Source organism: Coffea arabica, chromosome 6c (assembly GCF_036785885.1).
Source record: "Coffea arabica cultivar ET-39 chromosome 6c, Coffea Arabica ET-39 HiFi, whole genome shotgun sequence".
Lineage (NCBI taxonomy): Eukaryota > Viridiplantae > Streptophyta > Magnoliopsida > Gentianales > Rubiaceae > Coffea > Coffea arabica.
Window position 1 is genome coordinate 59,395,811 of NC_092320.1, and position 20,597 is coordinate 59,416,407.

The 20,597-nt window shown below is 33.1% G+C and overlaps 3 protein-coding genes across 3 annotated transcripts; all 3 read left to right on the forward strand.

The window, feature by feature from the left end:
- The first annotated feature begins 852 nt into the window (after positions 1-852).
- LOC140008850 (putative lipid-binding protein AIR1B) lies at positions 853-1,179 on the forward strand. Its single transcript, XM_072053751.1, has one exon. The coding sequence runs from the start codon at positions 853-855 to the stop codon at positions 1,177-1,179; it is 327 nt and encodes a 108-aa protein (XP_071909852.1).
- A 6,651-nt stretch (positions 1,180-7,830) lies between these two features.
- On the forward strand, positions 7,831-8,157 carry LOC140008851 (putative lipid-binding protein AIR1B). The gene has a single exon (XM_072053752.1). It carries the CDS (start codon positions 7,831-7,833, stop codon positions 8,155-8,157), a length of 327 nt encoding a protein of 108 aa, XP_071909853.1.
- Positions 8,158-14,224: 6,067 nt separating this feature from the next.
- Positions 14,225-14,551, forward strand: LOC140008852 (putative lipid-binding protein AIR1B). Its single transcript, XM_072053753.1, has one exon. The coding sequence runs from the start codon at positions 14,225-14,227 to the stop codon at positions 14,549-14,551; it is 327 nt and encodes a 108-aa protein (XP_071909854.1).
- Positions 14,552-20,597: the final 6,046 nt, after the last annotated feature.

Here is a 20,597-nt window from a genome sequence, read left to right on the forward strand (position 1 = left end):
AAACCGCCCAACTTGCATATTATGAGGAGATGCTCCAATTTGTCATATATGTAATACACACACACACACACATACACACATATATATATATGTATGTATGTATATGTGTGTGTGTGTGTGTATTTTCAATTAGAAAAGATAAAAGTTATATTAACGTACCTTAAAATTTTAACATCTTCTTCTTAAAAGTAAAATGAGTGTTATGTTCTTTCATAGAATTAAATTTATCTATAATTGAATCAATGCTAAATTTTTCAATAACTTTCTTTTCTATGCACACAGTTAAGTAATCGTTCAAGAAATTATCTTTCATTTTGTTTTGGACCTTTGTCTTGACTATTTTCATAATTAAAAATATCCATTCTGTAATTGTAGTTAATACAGGATGAGTGAAAACAAGTTTAATCAATTAGGCTAAATTGTATATTTGTATATGAGCCAATAAAGTAATAATTATTTTTAGCCCACTGATAATTATGAATTGGGTCTTTTTATTATAGTATGTCAAATTGGGTCAATTTACTATGGATAATCAAATTATATGTTTAATTTTTTGAATGTTAAATAATTAGCACAATAAAACATAAATTTGGAGGCCAATTTTGCTCTACACGTATATTTTTATATTATGAATTAAGGTTTTCAAAACTTGGGGGGCCGTGGCCACCCTCAGCTACCCCCCAACCCCACCCCACCCCACCCCACCCAAAAACCGCCCTCGCCAGCTCCATCATTGCAGCGAAACCAAGAAAGTTGACCCGCCTTGCTACTATAAAAACCCTCAACTTCTACCAAAACATTGCACAGCAAAAGCCCTTCTTTCTTGACTAAACCAACAATACTTTTGAGAATATGGGTTCCAAGGCCTCCACAACCACCCTAGCTCTCTTTCTTGCCTTTAACCTTATCTTTTTCACTCAGGTCAGTGCCACGCCCCTGCCTACTTGCACAGCTGTCCTGGACTTGAGTGTGTGCCTTTCTTTGTTGGGGATCCCCATCATAGATATAGGTAGTCAATGCTGCAGTTGCTTTAATAACCTTGTTGACCTCGACGCAGCTGCTTGCCTTTGCGCCTACTTGAAAACTCGGAGCCTCCTCACCCTGGATCTCACAGCTGCCGTTACAGCGATTGTGAATGGCTGTGGCAAGCACTATCCATCAGGGTACCAATGTCTCTGAACAGATTTGCTTGCTTACTGCTGTTGGAATGTGCTTTTCTTTTGTTTCTCAATCATGAATTTACTTCTAAAGAACTCCTCGCCCTAAACAGTGGTTAGGAGTTACTTTGTCGTGGTGATCTCTCACATTTCATGTTTGTAATTTCCAATAAAGTTTTCATGTGCGAGTGAGCAGTCAGCTCTAAGCTTGTATCTTTCCCTGTGGTGATCAATGAAAAGTTAATAAGTTTTTTTTTTTATGTTATATTCATAACGCCATTTTCTGACTCTGTAAGGGAGCATTACGTATTTATAAGCATAAAATTGAGGATTAATGCACGGATATTTCTGTTGTTAGCCGGGAGGCAAGATTATGCTTACTTGCGGTTAAAACAATCCGTGGTTAATTAGCAGCATGCGTTGGAAACATGCCTACAAAAATGGATATCTAATATCTGATTTTCTTGATCGACTAATTAGTACGTTTACGCTTGGTAAATGTCACCTGCAACTTTCCAACCAGGCTTCGCAGCACTCTCCCGTGTACCAACCAGGCTTCGCAGCACTTCCCTATCCTCTTGGACAGACTGTGAAATAGCAACGTCCTAGAAAAATCTGTCCTTTGCCTTTTGTGCTGTTGTGGCTGAGAAAGTGAGAAAACATCAAAACTATGGTGTGATTAAGTTACTCGGATGTTATTTTGGTTTCGGGATAAATTCCTTTTGCCTACAAGCGGCAAAATGGACAAATGATTGATAGACGGATCTTGTTAGATGAATAGCCGACCAGTTTAATCCAATCCAATTATAAGCATTTAATAAATGGATGCAAAGAGGTATAAGATTTAGATGGATAGTGCAAAACTATAATCCATTCATTTGACTATCTATTAGTCCTAGGACTAACGAGATTCCTGTACACTCTACTATACTCTTTTTTAATTCATACTGTACGCTGTTTTTTAGTTACAGTCCGTACAATATCTCTTTGTCCGTACAATATCTATCTCTCCTTCTCTCTCTCTCTCTCTCTTTAATTTATTCTATTCCTAGTTATTAAATTAATAATTGGTTAGAAACCACCCTCTCTCGCGCCAACGCTGTCATTTGCTTAATTTAAAAGCAATGATAAAGTACCATAACAAGTTATGTCATCTATGCTGCATTGATAGCAATGACTGGCAATATAGATAGCAGTGACTGGAAATATAGATGGTTTCGTGAAAAGAAATTGTTAAAAGTGGGATGAGCCGATGAGGGAACATGGTTGTAAGAGCTAGAGAGGGAGGGCGAAGGGGGAAAGCTAGGAGGAATGAAACAAACTTGTGTCATTCCAAAACATAAGATGAAGTGAAAAAATAAATTTTTCCCAAAACGAGAGGTAAAAGAAATAAAGTCAATGCTTATAACCTGCTGCATGGCATTCTACCCGGGCGCTCCACATGGCATTATCTAATAAACCCAAAAAAAAATTTACTCTTCACATGGCATTCTACCAGGGCGTTTCACATGGCATTATGAAATAAACCCAAAAAAAATTGCTTAAAAAGAGGGAATATATATATATATATATATATATGTGTGTGTGTGTGTGTGTGTGTGTGTGTGTGTAGACACTTTATCCCTTGCGATTTGATACTTTTATACATAACCCCCTATGGTTTCAAAAGATATATATAACCCTTAATAGTTTAAATTAAAGTGTTAAAGTGATAGAATTTGTATTTCATAATGGAGTCAACTAAAATGCAAAAAATATCCCAATGTAAAGTTAAAAATTATTTGTTAATCACAAGGGACTTATGTATATATTTTGAAAACTATAAAGGGGTTATATGATAAAGTACTAAATCATATAGAGTTATATGGTAAAACATAAAATCATACGGGATTAGGTTGTCATGCATATTATGTTTATATATTTTGGCCACTTCAACCATTTTAATTTTTAAACAAGAGTAATTTCGACATTTTCATAGGTTCCGTTACGAATGATCATTTCCGTTAGTTTGACACTTTATTTCCATTTAAAAAAAAAACACGCGCGCACACAAATACACACACACACAAGCGAATCTTTAGTTTATTTATGATGTAAATTTCGTTGAGACAGGGACCGAAAATGAAAATGATTGGCGAATGCTGTCGGCCTTATGGCAAGAAATTCAACTATAAAACCATTGGCATGATCTAGTGTGATTCTATTGTTCATTGATAATGGATTTACGTGGAAGACATGGATAATGCACTTAAGTCCACCAATGTAAGTGGTTATAAATAGTCATCCATTTAAAAATATTATGTATTTTTTAGTCATCGAAATCTACTTAGGTTTATTTGGATGGATAAATAGACATGGATTCGTCGCATTAGAGTTCATTTTTAAAATGCTAAAATCAGGGGGGGGGGACAAAAAGGTATGTACAAGGTGGACTATTATATGAGTTTGGATTAGAATATCATCATCATTCAAAAATGAATCTAAAAATTCTAGGACATTGAATTGAATTAATTCAAACTCTAATTTTCAAATTTCGTAGGTAACTAGTGTTGTTTACACTCCAAGTGTAGCTATGACACTCCACTTTGACATTTTATTAAGTGAAAGAAGATTGATATGTGCGTATTTTGTACATTTTAAGTATTTTTTTATTATTTGTTTTGGAGCGTTTAAGTTATTTTCAAGCTAATTAACTAGATTTCTAGTGAAAATTTGTAGTTTTTGGTTTTAGTGTGAAACATTGTATTTGTATGGATTTAAGTGGTGAAAACTTTATGTTTTTGTAGGTTTTAATAATTCAATCATCAAATGGAGTAAATTAAGAAGATATTTGGATGACTGTTGATGATTGAAGTGATATAAAGAAAATATGAATTGCAAAATGTTGAAAAGATGAAATGCAATCAAGTATAAAAAAGGAAATATTCTATAGCTTGGACACCTTTTGGTATTTCGACTATATCTTGAGCTATGAGTATCGAATTGAGGTGATTCTTGAACCATTTTGAACCTATGAAATAGTTCTACATTTCTTATGAAACATCAAGATCCAATTCATGAGTTTACATGGTCAAAAAGTCGAAATAGAATTGGCCATATTTGCTACCAAAAGTTAAAATAGGAGATTGGGCAGTCAAGAATATTTTGGTCATTTCTCAGTCTATGGAGTTCCAAATCAGATAATTCTTGATGCATTGAAAACTAATTCAAAGGGCAGCAACTTTCATATTTTGCACAAGTGTTAATTCAACCTCCATCATCGAGAAAATATCAATTGAACTTGGTGCAAAAAAAACTTGATAAGAAAAGTACAAACCTGCAGGGGAGGTAATACGCGGGTACAGTACGCAACCTTAAGAATGTGTATTCTATAAACGTATGTGTAACTTGCACATCAACTTATTTTGATATTTCACAAAACTTTATGGCTCAATTTCAACAAAAATTTCAACTATAGTTGTAAAGAAATGCGATGAGGGGACGAGGTTGTAAGAGAGAGGGAGGGGGAAGGGGGGAAGGAGGAATGAAACAAACTTGTGACGATTTTTTCTCAAAAAAGAGAGGGAAAAGAAATAAAGTCAATGCTTATAACCTGCTGCATGCATTCTACCCGGGCGCTCCACATGGCATTATGAAAGAAACCCAAAAAAAATTACTCTTCACATGGCATTCTACAAGGGCGCATCACATGGCATTATGAAGTAAACCCAAAAAGAAATTACTCTTCACGTGGCATTCTACATGGGTGCATCACATGGCATTCGACCAGGACATGGCATTATGAAATATACCCAAAAAAAATTACTCAAAAAGAGGGAATATATACATATACATATATATATATATATATATATATATATTGGGCAAATTACACTTTGTCCCTTGTGGTTCAATGTTTTTATACATAATCTCTCCTATGGTTTTAAAAGATATACATAACCCCCTAATAGTTTAGATTAAAATGTCAAAGTGACCAAATTTGCGTTTTATAATTGAGTCAACTAAAATATCAAAATCCAGTTAGCCATTGTTGCTACCAAAAGTTAAATTAGAATTTGACACTAGTCCAAAAAAGTACTAAATCTAGGGAGTTCATTCACGGGAGTAAAGGTGCACCTTTGTAATTTTAATGACTTGTTCCGGCCATGTAATTTCATAGAGGAAATAAACTTGTAATTAATTTTATAACCATGAGAATATGTATGAATTAATTATAGGTATAGTTGATTTACTATGAGAATAAGTTTTACTTACATAAAGAAATTGTACCATAATTAGCCAAGATAGTAGTACTCAATGATCCAAAAATTGTATTTGCATGAATAGTTACGGATACCATACCTTAAGGAGCTTTCATAGCTATTTTCTTGCACATTGTAGCTCAGTTTTATTTCCTTTAATTTGTTGATCGTTTGAATAATAGAGGACCTTTAGTAGTGCTGGTAATTGTCCATTCTTTCCTTTGTATTCGACCCTTAATACCCTATATTCAATCTCGACTTGTATACATGCCCCATTCTCGTCAAGTTTTTGCTACAAAGTTAACTTCATGTGGTATATGCATACTTCAAACTCTTAAATAAACTACATATTGGGTTGGTATAAACTCTAATTCTTGTCTAGACTTGATCTTGAGTTATCATCGAGGAACAAGGCAACTAGGGGTGGGCAAAAATACCTGTTAATCCAAAAATTTTCCATATCCGATCCGATCTGATCCGAAAATTAAGATATCCAATCCATATTATTTGACTGGATCAAAAGAGAATCGGATACCCGTTTAGATACAGGACCGGATAGAATCACATAATTAAAAACCTAAAGGTACCCGACCAGCCTTGCATATATATTTTTTATTTTTATTTTTATACACATATTACAAAATAATATATTCAGAGCTAAATAAGCAATTCCATTAAACAAATTGCATTACAAAAAATGGGAGACTATAGTTTGTTTATAAAATTTATTTGTAGAGGCTATGATTTTATATTTTTTTAAAAAGAGTTTAATTAATGTGGAATATGTATATTAAAAAAAAAGCTACTACCTATTTCAAATTTTCATTGATTTTGAACTCTTTTAAGTTTTTTCCTTTTTCTTGTGCTCTCTTCGAATGTTTGTTTCTTAGTGGAAGATTGCTTTTGAGAATACTTGTTTCTTAGTGAAAGATTTTTTTTGAGAAAATTTTTTATTAAATCTTAGATGAATATATAATATACAAAATTAAATTAGTAAAAATTATTTTTTAAAAAAAATTAAATGATAAGTGGGGCTAAACAAGTACCTGTTGACTCGACCTTATCTAAGCGGGTGCCCAATTATCAGATACTAGTTGATATGCAGGGCAAGTAAGGGTTAGAAAATGGTGCATGAGATGAGTACCCGATCCGTACCTACCCTAATGGCAACATGCAATTTCGACACCTCTTATTCACTCATCCAATGGGTTTGCCAACCTATGCTTGAGTAGCTAGCTAATAGTGACAGAGCCAAGATTTTTTTCCTAGGGGGATCAAGATTTTTTCTAACAAAATTATCTTAATATATTATGTTCAAAATAATTTTTATCTGTTTAAATATATGACATCTAAAAATATCAAATATTAAATTTAATTATAAAGAAAAATAAAAATTAAGGCAAGAAACAACCTTTGAATAATTATTTTATATCACAAACCATCCAACTTGCATATTATGAGAAGATGCTCCAATATGTCATATGTGTAATACACACACACACACACACACATATACATACATAATTCTCAACCAATTTGTCCCTTTTAAAATCACCTGTAAAGGGATAATATCCCAACTTTTTAATCCTATATTATTTAAACGAACAAATTCTCTGTGTAGAAACATGGCAGGAAGCTCATCATCATACAATACAATCCAAAAGAGAAACAATATATGTATATGTGTGTGTGTATCTATATATTTTCAATTAAAAAAAGATAAAAGTTGTATTAACATACCTTGAAATTTCAGCATCTTTTCTTAAAAGTAAGATGAGTGTTACATTCTTTCATAGAATTAAATTTATCTATGATTGAATCAGTGCTAAATTTTTCAACAACTTGCTTTTCTATTTACATAATTAAGCAATCATTCAAGAAATTATCTTTCATCTTGTTTGGAACCTTTGTCTTGATTATTTTCCTAACTAAAAATATTCATTATGTATTTGTAGTTAATACAGGATGAGTGAAAACAAGTTTAATCAATTAGGCTAAATTGTATATTTGTATATGAGCCAATAAAGTAATAATTATTTTTAGCCCACTGATAATTATGAATTGGGTCTTTTTATTATAGTATGTCAAATTGGGTCAATTTACTATGGATAATCAAATTATATGTTTAATTTTTTGAATGTTAAATAATTAGCACAATAAAACATAAATTTGGAGGCCAATTTTGCTCTACACGTATATTTTTATATTATGAATTAAGGTTTTCAAAACTTGGGGGGCCGTGGCCACCCTCAGCTACCCCCCAACCCCACCCCACCCCACCCCACCCAAAAACCGCCCTCGCCAGCTCCATCATTGCAGCGAAACCAAGAAAGTTGACCCGCCTTGCTACTATAAAAACCCTCAACTTCTACCAAAACATTGCACAGCAAAAGCCCTTCTTTCTTGACTAAACCAACAATACTGTTGAGAATATGGGTTCCAAGGCCTCCACAACCACCCTAGCTCTCTTTCTTGCCTTTAACCTTATCTTTTTCACTCAGGTCAGTGCCACGCCCCTGCCTACTTGCACAGCTGTCCTGGACTTGAGTGTGTGCCTTTCTTTGTTGGGGATCCCCATCATAGATGTAGGTAGTCAATGCTGCAGTTGCTTTAATAACCTTGTTGACCTCGACGCAGCTGCTTGCCTTTGCGCCTACTTGAAAACTCGGAGCCTCCTCACCCTGGATCTCACAGCTGCCGTTACAGCGATTGTGAATGGCTGTGGCAAGCACTATCCATCAGGGTACCAATGTCTCTGAACAGATTTGCTTGCTTACTGCTGTTGGAATGTGCTTTTCTTTTGTTTCTCAATCATGAATTTACTTCTAAAGAACTCCTCGCCCTAAACAGTGGTTAGGAGTTACTTTGTCGTGGTGATCTCTCACATTTCATGTTTGTAATTTCCAATAAAGTTTTCATGTGCGAGTGAGCAGTCAGCTCTAAGCTTGTATCTTTCCCTGTGGTGATCAATGAAAAGTTAATAAGTTTTTTTTTTTATGTTATATTCATAACGCCATTTTCTGACTCTGTAAGGGAGCATTACGTATTTATAAGCATAAAATTGAGGATTAATGCACGGATATTTCTGTTGTTAGCCGGGAGGCAAGATTATGCTTACTTGCGGTTAAAACAATCCGTGGTTAATTAGCAGCATGCGTTGGAAACATGCCTACAAAAATGGATATCTAATATCTGATTTTCTTGATCGACTAATTAGTACGTTTACGCTTGGTAAATGTCACCTGCAACTTTCCAACCAGGCTTCGCAGCACTCTCCCGTGTACCAACCAGGCTTCGCAGCACTTCCCTATCCTCTTGGACAGACTGTGAAATAGCAACGTCCTAGAAAAATCTGTCCTTTGCCTTTTGTGCTGTTGTGGCTGAGAAAGTGAGAAAACATCAAAACTATGGTGTGATTAAGTTACTCGGATGTTATTTTGGTTTCGGGATAAATTCCTTTTGCCTACAAGCGGCAAAATGGACAAATGATTGATAGACGGATCTTGTTAGATGAATAGCCGACCAGTTTAATCCAATCCAATTATAAGCATTTAATAAATGGATGCAAAGAGGTATAAGATTTAGATGGATAGTGCAAAACTATAATCCATTCATTTGACTATCTATTAGTCCTAGGACTAACGAGATTCCTGTACACTCTACTATACTCTTTTTTAATTCATACTGTACGCTGTTTTTTAGTTACAGTCCGTACAATATCTCTTTGTCCGTACAATATCTATCTCTCCTTCTCTCTCTCTCTCTCTCTTTAATTTATTCTATTCCTAGTTATTGAATTAATAATTGGTTAGAAACCACCCTCTCTCGCGCCAACGCTGTCATTTGCTTAATTTAAAAGCAATGATAAAGTACCATAACAAGTTATGTCATCTATGCTGCATTGATAGCAATGACTGGCAATATAGATAGCAGTGACTGGAAATATAGATGGTTTCGTGAAAAGAAATTGTTAAAAGTGGGATGAGCCGATGAGGGAACATGGTTGTAAGAGCTAGAGAGGGAGGGCGAAGGGGGAAAGCTAGGAGGAATGAAACAAACTTGTGTCATTCCAAAACATAAGATGAAGTGAAAAAATAAATTTTTCCCAAAACGAGAGGTAAAAGAAATAAAGTCAATGCTTATAACCTGCTGCATGGCATTCTACCCGGGCGCTCCACATGGCATTATCTAATAAACCCAAAAAAAAATTTACTCTTCACATGGCATTCTACCAGGGCGCTCCATATGGTTGGCAAATGCTGTCGGCCTTATGGTAAAACATAAAATCATACGGGATTAGATTGTCATGCATATTATGTTTATATATTTTGGCCACTTCAACCATTTTAATTTTTAAACAAGAGTAATTTCGATATTTTCATAGGTTCCGTTACGAATAATCATTTCCGTTAGTTTGACACTTTAATCCAAATTACAATTGGATTATATGTAGTTTTTGAAACTATAAGGGGTTATGTGAAAATTAACTGTCGGCCTCATGGCAACAAATTCAACTATAAAACCATTGGCGCGATCTAGTGTGATTCTATTGTTCATTGATAATGGATTTACGTGGATGACATGGATAATGCACTTAAGTCCACCAATGTAATTGGTTATAAATAGTCATCCATTTAAAAATATTATGTATTTTTTAGTCATCGAAATCTACTTAGATTTATTTGGATGGATAAATAGACATGGATTCGTCGCATTAGCGTTCGTTTTTAAAATGCTAAAATCAGGAGGAACAAAAAGGTACATACAAGGTGGACTATTATATAAGTTTGGACAAGAATATCATCATCATTTAAAAATGAATCTAAAAATTCTAGGACATTGAATTGAATTAATTCTAACTCTAACTTTCAAATTTCGTAGGTAAATAGTGTTGCTTACACTCCAAGAGTAGTTATCACACTCCACTTTGACATTTATTAAGTGAAAGAAGATTGATAAGTGCATATTTTGTGCATTTTAAGTATTTTTTATTATTTAGTTTTGGAGCGTTTAAGTTATTTTCAAGCTAATAAACTAGATTTCTAGTGAAAATTTGCATTTTTTTGGTTTCATTGTGAAACATTGCATTTGTATGGAGTGAATTAAGAAGATATTTGGATAATGGTTGATGATTTGAAGTGATATAAAGAGAATATGTAGTGCAAAATGTTCCAAAGATAAAATGCAATCAAGTATAAAGGAAGAAATATTTGACAGTTTTGACACATTTTGATATTTTGGCTATATCTTGAGTTAAAAGTATCAAATTGAGATAATTCTTGAATCGTTTTGAAGCTAAGAAATATTTCTACATTTCTTATGAAACATCAAAGTCCAATTCATGAGTTTTCGTGGTCAAAAAGTTGAAATACAGTTGGCCATTTTTGCTACCAAAAGTTAAAATATGAGATTGAGCAGCCAAAGATATTTTGATCATTTCTTAGTCTACAGGACTCCAAATCAGATGATTCTTGATACACTAAAAACTAACTCAAAGGATTGCAACCTTCATGTTTTGCACAAAAATTAGTTCAATCTCCATCATCGAAAAAATATCAGTTGAACTTGGTGTAAAAATTGACTGATCAAAAAAGTTCAAACCGGCAGGGAAGGCAATACGCGGGTACAGTACGCATCCTTAAGAATGTGTATTCTATAAATGTATGTGGAACTTGCACAGCCACTTATTTTGATTTTTCACAAAATTTTATAGCTCAATTTCAACAAGAATTTCAACTGTAGTTGTAAAGAAAAACGATGAGGGGACATGGTTGTAAGAGAGAGGGAGGGGAAAGGGGGAAAGGAGGAATGAAACAAACTTGTGACGTTCCAAAACATAAGATGAAGTAAAAAAATAAAAGTTTCGCAAAAAGAGAAGGAAAAGAATTAAAGTCAATGCTTATAACCTCCTGACATGGCATTCTACCTGGGCGCCTCACATGGCAGTATGAAGTAAACCCAAAAAAAAAATTGCTCTTCACGTGGCATTCTATATGGACGCATCACATGGCATTCGACCAGGGCGCTTCACATGGCATTATGAAATATACCCAAAAAAAATTACTCAAAAAGTGGGAATATATATATATATATATATATATATATATATATATATAGGGCAAATTACACTTTGCCCCCTGTGGTTCAGTGCTTTTATACATAATCCCTCCTATGCTTTCAAAAGGTATACATAACCCCCTAATAGTTTAGATAAAAATGTTAAAGTTACGAAATTTGCATTTCATAATTGAGTCAACTAAAATGTCAAAATACAGTTGGCCATTTTTGCTACCAAAAGTTAAATTAAAATTTGACACTAGTTCAAAGAAATGCTAAATCTAGGGAGTTTATTCATGGGAGTAATGGTGCACATTTGTAACTTTAATGACTTGTTCCATGTAATTTTATAGAGGAAATGAACTTGTAATTAATTTTATAACCATGAGAGTAGGTATGACTTAATTATAGGTATAGTTGATTTACTATGAGAATAAGTTTTACCTGCATAAAGAAATTATACTATAACTAACCAAGATAATAGTACTCAATGATCCAAAAATTGTATTTGCATGAATAGTTAGGGATACCATAGCCTAAAGAGCTTTCATAGCTATTTTCTTGCACATTCTAGCTCAGTTTTATTTCCTTCAATTTGTTGATCGTTTAAATAATTGAGGAGTTTTAGTCGTGCTGGTAATTGTCCATTTTTTCCTATGGGTTCGGCCCTTAATATCCTATATTCAATCTCGACTTATATACTTGTAAAAAATCACGTATGAGATATTTAGAATTTTATGAATGTAAAATTTAGCTGTAGAATAAGCTAAATTGTTATATGCATGCCGCATTCTCATCAAGTTTTTGCTACAAAGTTAACCTCATGTGGAATATGCATACTTCAAACTCTTAAATAACCTACATATTGGGTTGGGATAAACTCTAATTCCTGTCTAGACTTGATCTTGAGTTATCATCGAGGAACATGGCAACTAGGGGTGAGCAAAAATACCTGTTAATCCAAAAATTTATCATATCCGATCTAATCTGATCCGAAAATTAGGATATCCAATATATATTATTTGACCGGATCAAAAGAGAATCGGATACCTGTTTAGATACAAGACGGGATAGAATCACATAATTAAAAACCCGAAGGTACCCAACCAGCCTTGCATATATATTTTTTATTTTTTATTTTTATACACATATTACAAAATAATATTTTCAGAGCTAAATAAGTAATTCCATTAAACAAATTGCATTACAAAAAATGGGAGACTATAGTTTGTTTTTAAAATTTATTTGTAGAGGCTATGATTTTATATTTTTTTTAAAAAAAGTTTAATTGATGTGGAATATGTATGTTAAAAAAAAAACTACTACTTATTTCAAATTTTCATTGATTTTGAGTTCTTTTAAGTTTTTTCCTTTTTTTTTGTCTTCTCTTCGAATGTTTGTTTCTTAGTGGAAGATTTTTTTGAGAAATTTTTTTTATTAAATCTTAAATGAATATGTAATATACAAAATTAAATTAGTATAAATCATTTTTTTTAAAAAAATTAATGATAAGTGGGGCTAGATGGGCACCTGTTGACTCGACCTTGTCTCAACGGGTGCCCAATTATCTGATACTCGTTGATATGTGGGGCAAGTAAGGGTTAGAAAATGGTGCATGAGATGAGTACCCCATCCATACCCACTCGTAATGGCAACATGCAATTTTGACACATCTTATTCACTCATCCAATGGGTTTGCCAACCTATGCTAGAGTTGCCAGCTAATAGTGACAGAGCCAAGTTTTTTTTTCCTACGGGATCAAAATTTTTCCTAACAAAATTATCTTAATATGTTATGTTCAAAATAATTTTCATCTATTTAAACATATGACATCTAAAAATATCAAATATTAAATTTAGTTATAAAGAAAATAAAAATTAAGACAAGAAATAACCATTGATTAAATATTTTGTCACAAACCGCCCAACTTGCATATTATGAGGAGATGCTCCAATTTGTCATATATGTAATACACACACACACACACATACACACATATATATATATGTATGTATGTATATGTGTGTGTGTGTGTGTATTTTCAATTAGAAAAGATAAAAGTTATATTAACGTACCTTAAAATTTTAACATCTTCTTCTTAAAAGTAAAATGAGTGTTATGTTCTTTCATAGAATTAAATTTATCTATAATTGAATCAATGCTAAATTTTTCAATAACTTTCTTTTCTATGCACACAGTTAAGTAATCGTTCAAGAAATTATCTTTCATTTTGTTTTGGACCTTTGTCTTGACTATTTTCATAATTAAAAATATCCATTCTGTAATTGTAGTTAATACAGGATGAGTGAAAACAAGTTTAATCAATTAGGCTAAATTGTATATTTGTATATGAGCCAATAAAGTAATAATTATTTTTAGCCCACTGATAATTATGAATTGGGTCTTTTTATTATAGTATGTCAAATTGGGTCAATTTACTATGGATAATCAAATTATATGTTTAATTTTTTGAATGTTAAATAATTAGCACAATAAAACATAAATTTGGAGGCCAATTTTGCTCTACACGTATATTTTTATATTATGAATTAAGGTTTTCAAAACTTGGGGGGCCGTGGCCACCCTCAGCTACCCCCCAACCCCACCCCACCCCACCCCACCCAAAAACCGCCCTCGCCAGCTCCATCATTGCAGCGAAACCAAGAAAGTTGACCCGCCTTGCTACTATAAAAACCCTCAACTTCTACCAAAACATTGCACAGCAAAAGCCCTTCTTTCTTGACTAAACCAACAATACTTTTGAGAATATGGGTTCCAAGGCCTCCACAACCACCCTAGCTCTCTTTCTTGCCTTTAACCTTATCTTTTTCACTCAGGTCAGTGCCACGCCCCTGCCTACTTGCACAGCTGTCCTGGACTTGAGTGTGTGCCTTTCTTTGTTGGGGATCCCCATCATAGATATAGGTAGTCAATGCTGCAGTTGCTTTAATAACCTTGTTGACCTCGACGCAGCTGCTTGCCTTTGCGCCTACTTGAAAACTCGGAGCCTCCTCACCCTGGATCTCACAGCTGCCGTTACAGCGATTGTGAATGGCTGTGGCAAGCACTATCCATCAGGGTACCAATGTCTCTGAACAGATTTGCTTGCTTACTGCTGTTGGAATGTGCTTTTCTTTTGTTTCTCAATCATGAATTTACTTCTAAAGAACTCCTCGCCCTAAACAGTGGTTAGGAGTTACTTTGTCGTGGTGATCTCTCACATTTCATGTTTGTAATTTCCAATAAAGTTTTCATGTGCGAGTGAGCAGTCAGCTCTAAGCTTGTATCTTTCCCTGTGGTGATCAATGAAAAGTTAATAAGTTTTTTTTTTTATGTTATATTCATAACGCCATTTTCTGACTCTGTAAGGGAGCATTACGTATTTATAAGCATAAAATTGAGGATTAATGCACGGATATTTCTGTTGTTAGCCGGGAGGCAAGATTATGCTTACTTGCGGTTAAAACAATCCGTGGTTAATTAGCAGCATGCGTTGGAAACATGCCTACAAAAATGGATATCTAATATCTGATTTTCTTGATCGACTAATTAGTACGTTTACGCTTGGTAAATGTCACCTGCAACTTTCCAACCAGGCTTCGCAGCACTCTCCCGTGTACCAACCAGGCTTCGCAGCACTTCCCTATCCTCTTGGACAGACTGTGAAATAGCAACGTCCTAGAAAAATCTGTCCTTTGCCTTTTGTGCTGTTGTGGCTGAGAAAGTGAGAAAACATCAAAACTATGGTGTGATTAAGTTACTCGGATGTTATTTTGGTTTCGGGATAAATTCCTTTTGCCTACAAGCGGCAAAATGGACAAATGATTGATAGACGGATCTTGTTAGATGAATAGCCGACCAGTTTAATCCAATCCAATTATAAGCATTTAATAAATGGATGCAAAGAGGTATAAGATTTAGATGGATAGTGCAAAACTATAATCCATTCATTTGACTATCTATTAGTCCTAGGACTAACGAGATTCCTGTACACTCTACTATACTCTTTTTTAATTCATACTGTACGCTGTTTTTTAGTTACAGTCCGTACAATATCTCTTTGTCCGTACAATATCTATCTCTCCTTCTCTCTCTCTCTCTCTCTTTAATTTATTCTATTCCTAGTTATTGAATTAATAATTGGTTAGAAACCACCCTCTCTCGCGCCAACGCTGTCATTTGCTTAATTTAAAAGCAATGATAAAGTACCATAACAAGTTATGTCATCTATGCTGCATTGATAGCAATGACTGGCAATATAGATAGCAGTGACTGGAAATATAGATGGTTTCGTGAAAAGAAATTGTTAAAAGTGGGATGAGCCGATGAGGGAACATGGTTGTAAGAGCTAGAGAGGGAGGGCGAAGGGGGAAAGCTAGGAGGAATGAAACAAACTTGTGTCATTCCAAAACATAAGATGAAGTGAAAAAATAAATTTTTCCCAAAACGAGAGGTAAAAGAAATAAAGTCAATGCTTATAACCTGCTGCATGGCATTCTACCCGGGCGCTCCACATGGCATTATCTAATAAACCCAAAAAAAAATTTACTCTTCACATGGCATTCTACCAGGGCGCTCCATATGGTTGGCAAATGCTGTCGGCCTTATGGTAAAACATAAAATCATACGGGATTAGATTGTCATGCATATTATGTTTATATATTTTGGCCACTTCAACCATTTTAATTTTTAAACAAGAGTAATTTCGATATTTTCATAGGTTCCGTTACGAATAATCATTTCCGTTAGTTTGACACTTTAATCCAAATTACAATTGGATTATATGTAGTTTTTGAAACTATAAGGGGTTATGTGAAAATTAACTGTCGGCCTCATGGCAACAAATTCAACTATAAAACCATTGGCGCGATCTAGTGTGATTCTATTGTTCATTGATAATGGATTTACGTGGATGACATGGATAATGCACTTAAGTCCACCAATGTAATTGGTTATAAATAGTCATCCATTTAAAAATATTATGTATTTTTTAGTCATCGAAATCTACTTAGGTTTATTTGGATGGATAAATAGACATGGATTCGTCGCATTAGAGTTCATTTTTAAAATGCTAAAATCAGGGGGGGGGGACAAAAAGGTATGTACAAGGTGGACTATTATATGAGTTTGGATTAGAATATCATCATCATTCAAAAATGAATCTAAAAATTCTAGGACATTGAATTGAATTAATTCAAACTCTAATTTTCAAATTTCGTAGGTAACTAGTGTTGTTTACACTCCAAGTGTAGCTATGACACTCCACTTTGACATTTTATTAAGTGAAAGAAGATTGATATGTGCGTATTTTGTACATTTTAAGTATTTTTTTATTATTTGTTTTGGAGCGTTTAAGTTATTTTCAAGCTAATTAACTAGATTTCTAGTGAAAATTTGTAGTTTTTGGTTTTAGTGTGAAACATTGTATTTGTATGGATTTAAGTGGTGAAAACTTTATGTTTTTGTAGGTTTTAATAATTCAATCATCAAATGGAGTAAATTAAGAAGATATTTGGATGACTGTTGATGATTGAAGTGATATAAAGAAAATATGAATTGCAAAATGTTGAAAAGATGAAATGCAATCAAGTATAAAAAAGGAAATATTCTATAGCTTGGACACCTTTTGGTATTTCGACTATATCTTGAGCTATGAGTATCGAATTGAGGTGATTCTTGAACCATTTTGAACCTATGAAATAGTTCTACATTTCTTATGAAACATCAAGATCCAATTCATGAGTTTACATGGTCAAAAAGTCGAAATAGAATTGGCCATATTTGCTACCAAAAGTTAAAATAGGAGATTGGGCAGTCAAGAATATTTTGGTCATTTCTCAGTCTATGGAGTTCCAAATCAGATAATTCTTGATGCATTGAAAACTAATTCAAAGGGCAGCAACTTTCATATTTTGCACAAGTGTTAATTCAACCTCCATCATCGAGAAAATATCAATTGAACTTGGTGCAAAAAAAACTTGATAAGAAAAGTACAAACCTGCAGGGGAGGTAATACGCGGGTACAGTACGCAACCTTAAGAATGTGTATTCTATAAACGTATGTGTAACTTGCACATCAACTTCTTTTGATATTTCACAAAACTTTATGGCTCAATTTCAACAAAAATTTCAACTATAGTTGTAAAGAAATGCGATGAGGGGACGAGGTTGTAAGAGAGAGGGAGGGGGAAGGGGGGAAGGAGGAATGAAACAAACTTGTGACGATTTTTTCTCAAAAAAGAGAGGGAAAAGAAATAAAGTCAATGCTTATAACCTGCTGCATGCATTCTACCCGGGCGCTCCACATGGCATTATGAAAGAAACCCAAAAAAAATTACTCTTCACATGGCATTCTACAAGGGCGCATCACATGGCATTATGAAGTAAACCCAAAAAGAAATTACTCTTCACGTGGCATTCTACATGGGTGCATCACATGGCATTCGACCAGGACATGGCATTATGAAATATACCCAAAAAAAATTACTCAAAAAGAGGGAATATATACATATACATATATATATATATATATATATATTGGGCAAATTACACTTTGTCCCTTGTGGTTCAATGTTTTTATACATAATCTCTCCTATGGTTTTAAAAGATATACATAACCCCCTAATAGTTTAGATTAAAATGTCAAAGTGACCAAATTTGCGTTTTATAATTGAGTCAACTAAAATATCAAAATCCAGTTAGCCATTGTTGCTACCAAAAGTTAAATTAGAATTTGACACTAGTCCAAAAAAGTACTAAATCTAGGGAGTTCATTCACGGGAGTAAAGGTGCACCTTTGTAATTTTAATGACTTGTTCCGGCCATGTAATTTCATAGAGGAAATAAACTTGTAATTAATTTTATAACCATGAGAATATGTATGAATTAATTATAGGTATAGTTGATTTACTATGAGAATAAGTTTTACTTACATAAAGAAATTGTACCATAATTAGCCAAGATAGTAGTACTCAATGATCCAAAAATTGTATTTGCATGAATAGTTACGGATACCATACCTTAAGGAGCTTTCATAGCTATTTTCTTGCACATTGTAGCTCAGTTTTATTTCCTTTAATTTGTTGATCGTTTGAATAATAGAGGACCTTTAGTAGTGCTGGTAATTGTCCATTCTTTCCTTTGTATTCGACCCTTAATACCCTATATTCAATCTCGACTTGTATACATGCCCCATTCTCGTCAAGTTTTTGCTACAAAGTTAACTTCATGTGGTATATGCATACTTCAAACTCTTAAATAAACTACATATTGGGTTGGTATAAACTCTAATTCTTGTCTAGACTTGATCTTGAGTTATCATCGAGGAACAAGGCAACTAGGGGTGGGCAAAAATACCTGTTAATCCAAAAATTTTCCATATCCGATCCGATCTGATCCGAAAATTAAGATATCCAATCCATATTATTTGACTGGATCAAAAGAGAATCGGATACCCGTTTAGATACAGGACCGGATAGAATCACATAATTAAAAACCTAAAGGTACCCGACCAGCCTTGCATATATATTTTTTATTTTTATTTTTATACACATATTACAAAATAATATATTCAGAGCTAAATAAGCAATTCCATTAAACAAATTGCATTACAAAAAATGGGAGACTATAGTTTGTTTATAAAATTTATTTGTAGAGGCTATGATTTTATATTTTTTTAAAAAGAGTTTAATTAATGTGGAATATGTATATTAAAAAAAAAGCTACTACCTATTTCAAATTTTCATTGATTTTGAACTCTTTTAAGTTTTTTCCTTTTTCTTGTGCTCTCTTCGAATGTTTGTTTCTTAGTGGAAGATTGCTTTTGAGAATACTTGTTTCTTAGTGAAAGATTTTTTTTGAGAAAATTTTTTATTAAATCTTAGATGAATATATAATATACAAAATTAAATTAGTAAAAATTATTTTTTAAAAAAAATTAAATGATAAGTGGGGCTAAACAAGTACCTGTTGACTCGACCTTATCTAAGCGGGTGCCCAATTATCAGATACTAGTTGATATGCAGGGCAAGTAAGGGTTAGAAAATGGTGCATGAGATGAGTACCCGATCCGTACCTACCCTAATGGCAACATGCAATTTCGACACCTCTTATTCACTCATCCAATGGGTTTGCCAACCTATGCTTGAGTAGCTAGCTAATAGTGACAGAGCCAAGATTTTTTTCCTAGGGGGATCAAGATTTTTTCTAACAAAATTATCTTAATATATTATGTTCAAAATAATTTTTATCTGTTTAAATATATGACATCTAAAAATATCAAATATTAAATTTAATTATAAAGAAAAATAAAAATTAAGGCAAGAAACAACCTTTGAATAATTATTTTATATCACAAACCATCCAACTTGCATATTATGAGAAGATGCTCCAATATGTCATATGTGTAATACACACACACACACACACATATACATACATAATTCTCAACCAATTTGTCCCTTTTAAAATCACCTGTAAAGGGATAATATCCCAACTTTTTAATCCTATATTATTTAAACGAACAAATTCTCTGTGTAGAAACATGGCAGGAAGCTCATCATCATACAATACAATCCAAAAGAGAAACAATATATGTATATGTGTGTGTGTATCTATATATTTTCAATTAAAAAAAGATAAAAGTTGTATTAACATACCTTGAAATTTCAGCATCTTTTCTTAAAAGTAAGATGAGTGTTACATTCTTTCATAGAATTAAATTTATTTATGATTGAATCAGTGCTAAATTTTTCAACAACTTGCTTTTCTATTTACATAATTAAGCAATCATTCAAGAAATTATCTTTCATCTTGTTTGGAACCTTTGTCTTGATTATTTTCCTAACTAAAAATATTCATTATGTATTTGTAGTTAATACAGGATGAGTGAAAACAAGTTTAATCAATTAGGCTAAATTGTATATTTGTATATGAGCCAATAAAGTAATAATTATTTTTAGCCCACTGATAATTATGAATTGGGTCTTTTTATTATAGTATGTCAAATTGGGTCAATTTACTATGGATAATCAAATTATATGTTTAATTTTTTGAATGTTAAATAATTAGCACAATAAAACATAAATTTGGAGGCCAATTTTGCTCTACACGTATATTTTTATATTATGAATTAAGGTTTTC

Excerpts from the sequence above, each read along its gene's own strand:
- LOC140008850 (XM_072053751.1), top strand. The coding sequence starts at position 853 with ATGGGTTCCAAGGCCTCCACAACCACCCTAGCTCTCTTTCTTGCCTTT.
- LOC140008851 (XM_072053752.1), top strand. The coding sequence starts at position 7,831 with ATGGGTTCCAAGGCCTCCACAACCACCCTAGCTCTCTTTCTTGCCTTT.
- LOC140008852 (XM_072053753.1), top strand. The coding sequence starts at position 14,225 with ATGGGTTCCAAGGCCTCCACAACCACCCTAGCTCTCTTTCTTGCCTTT.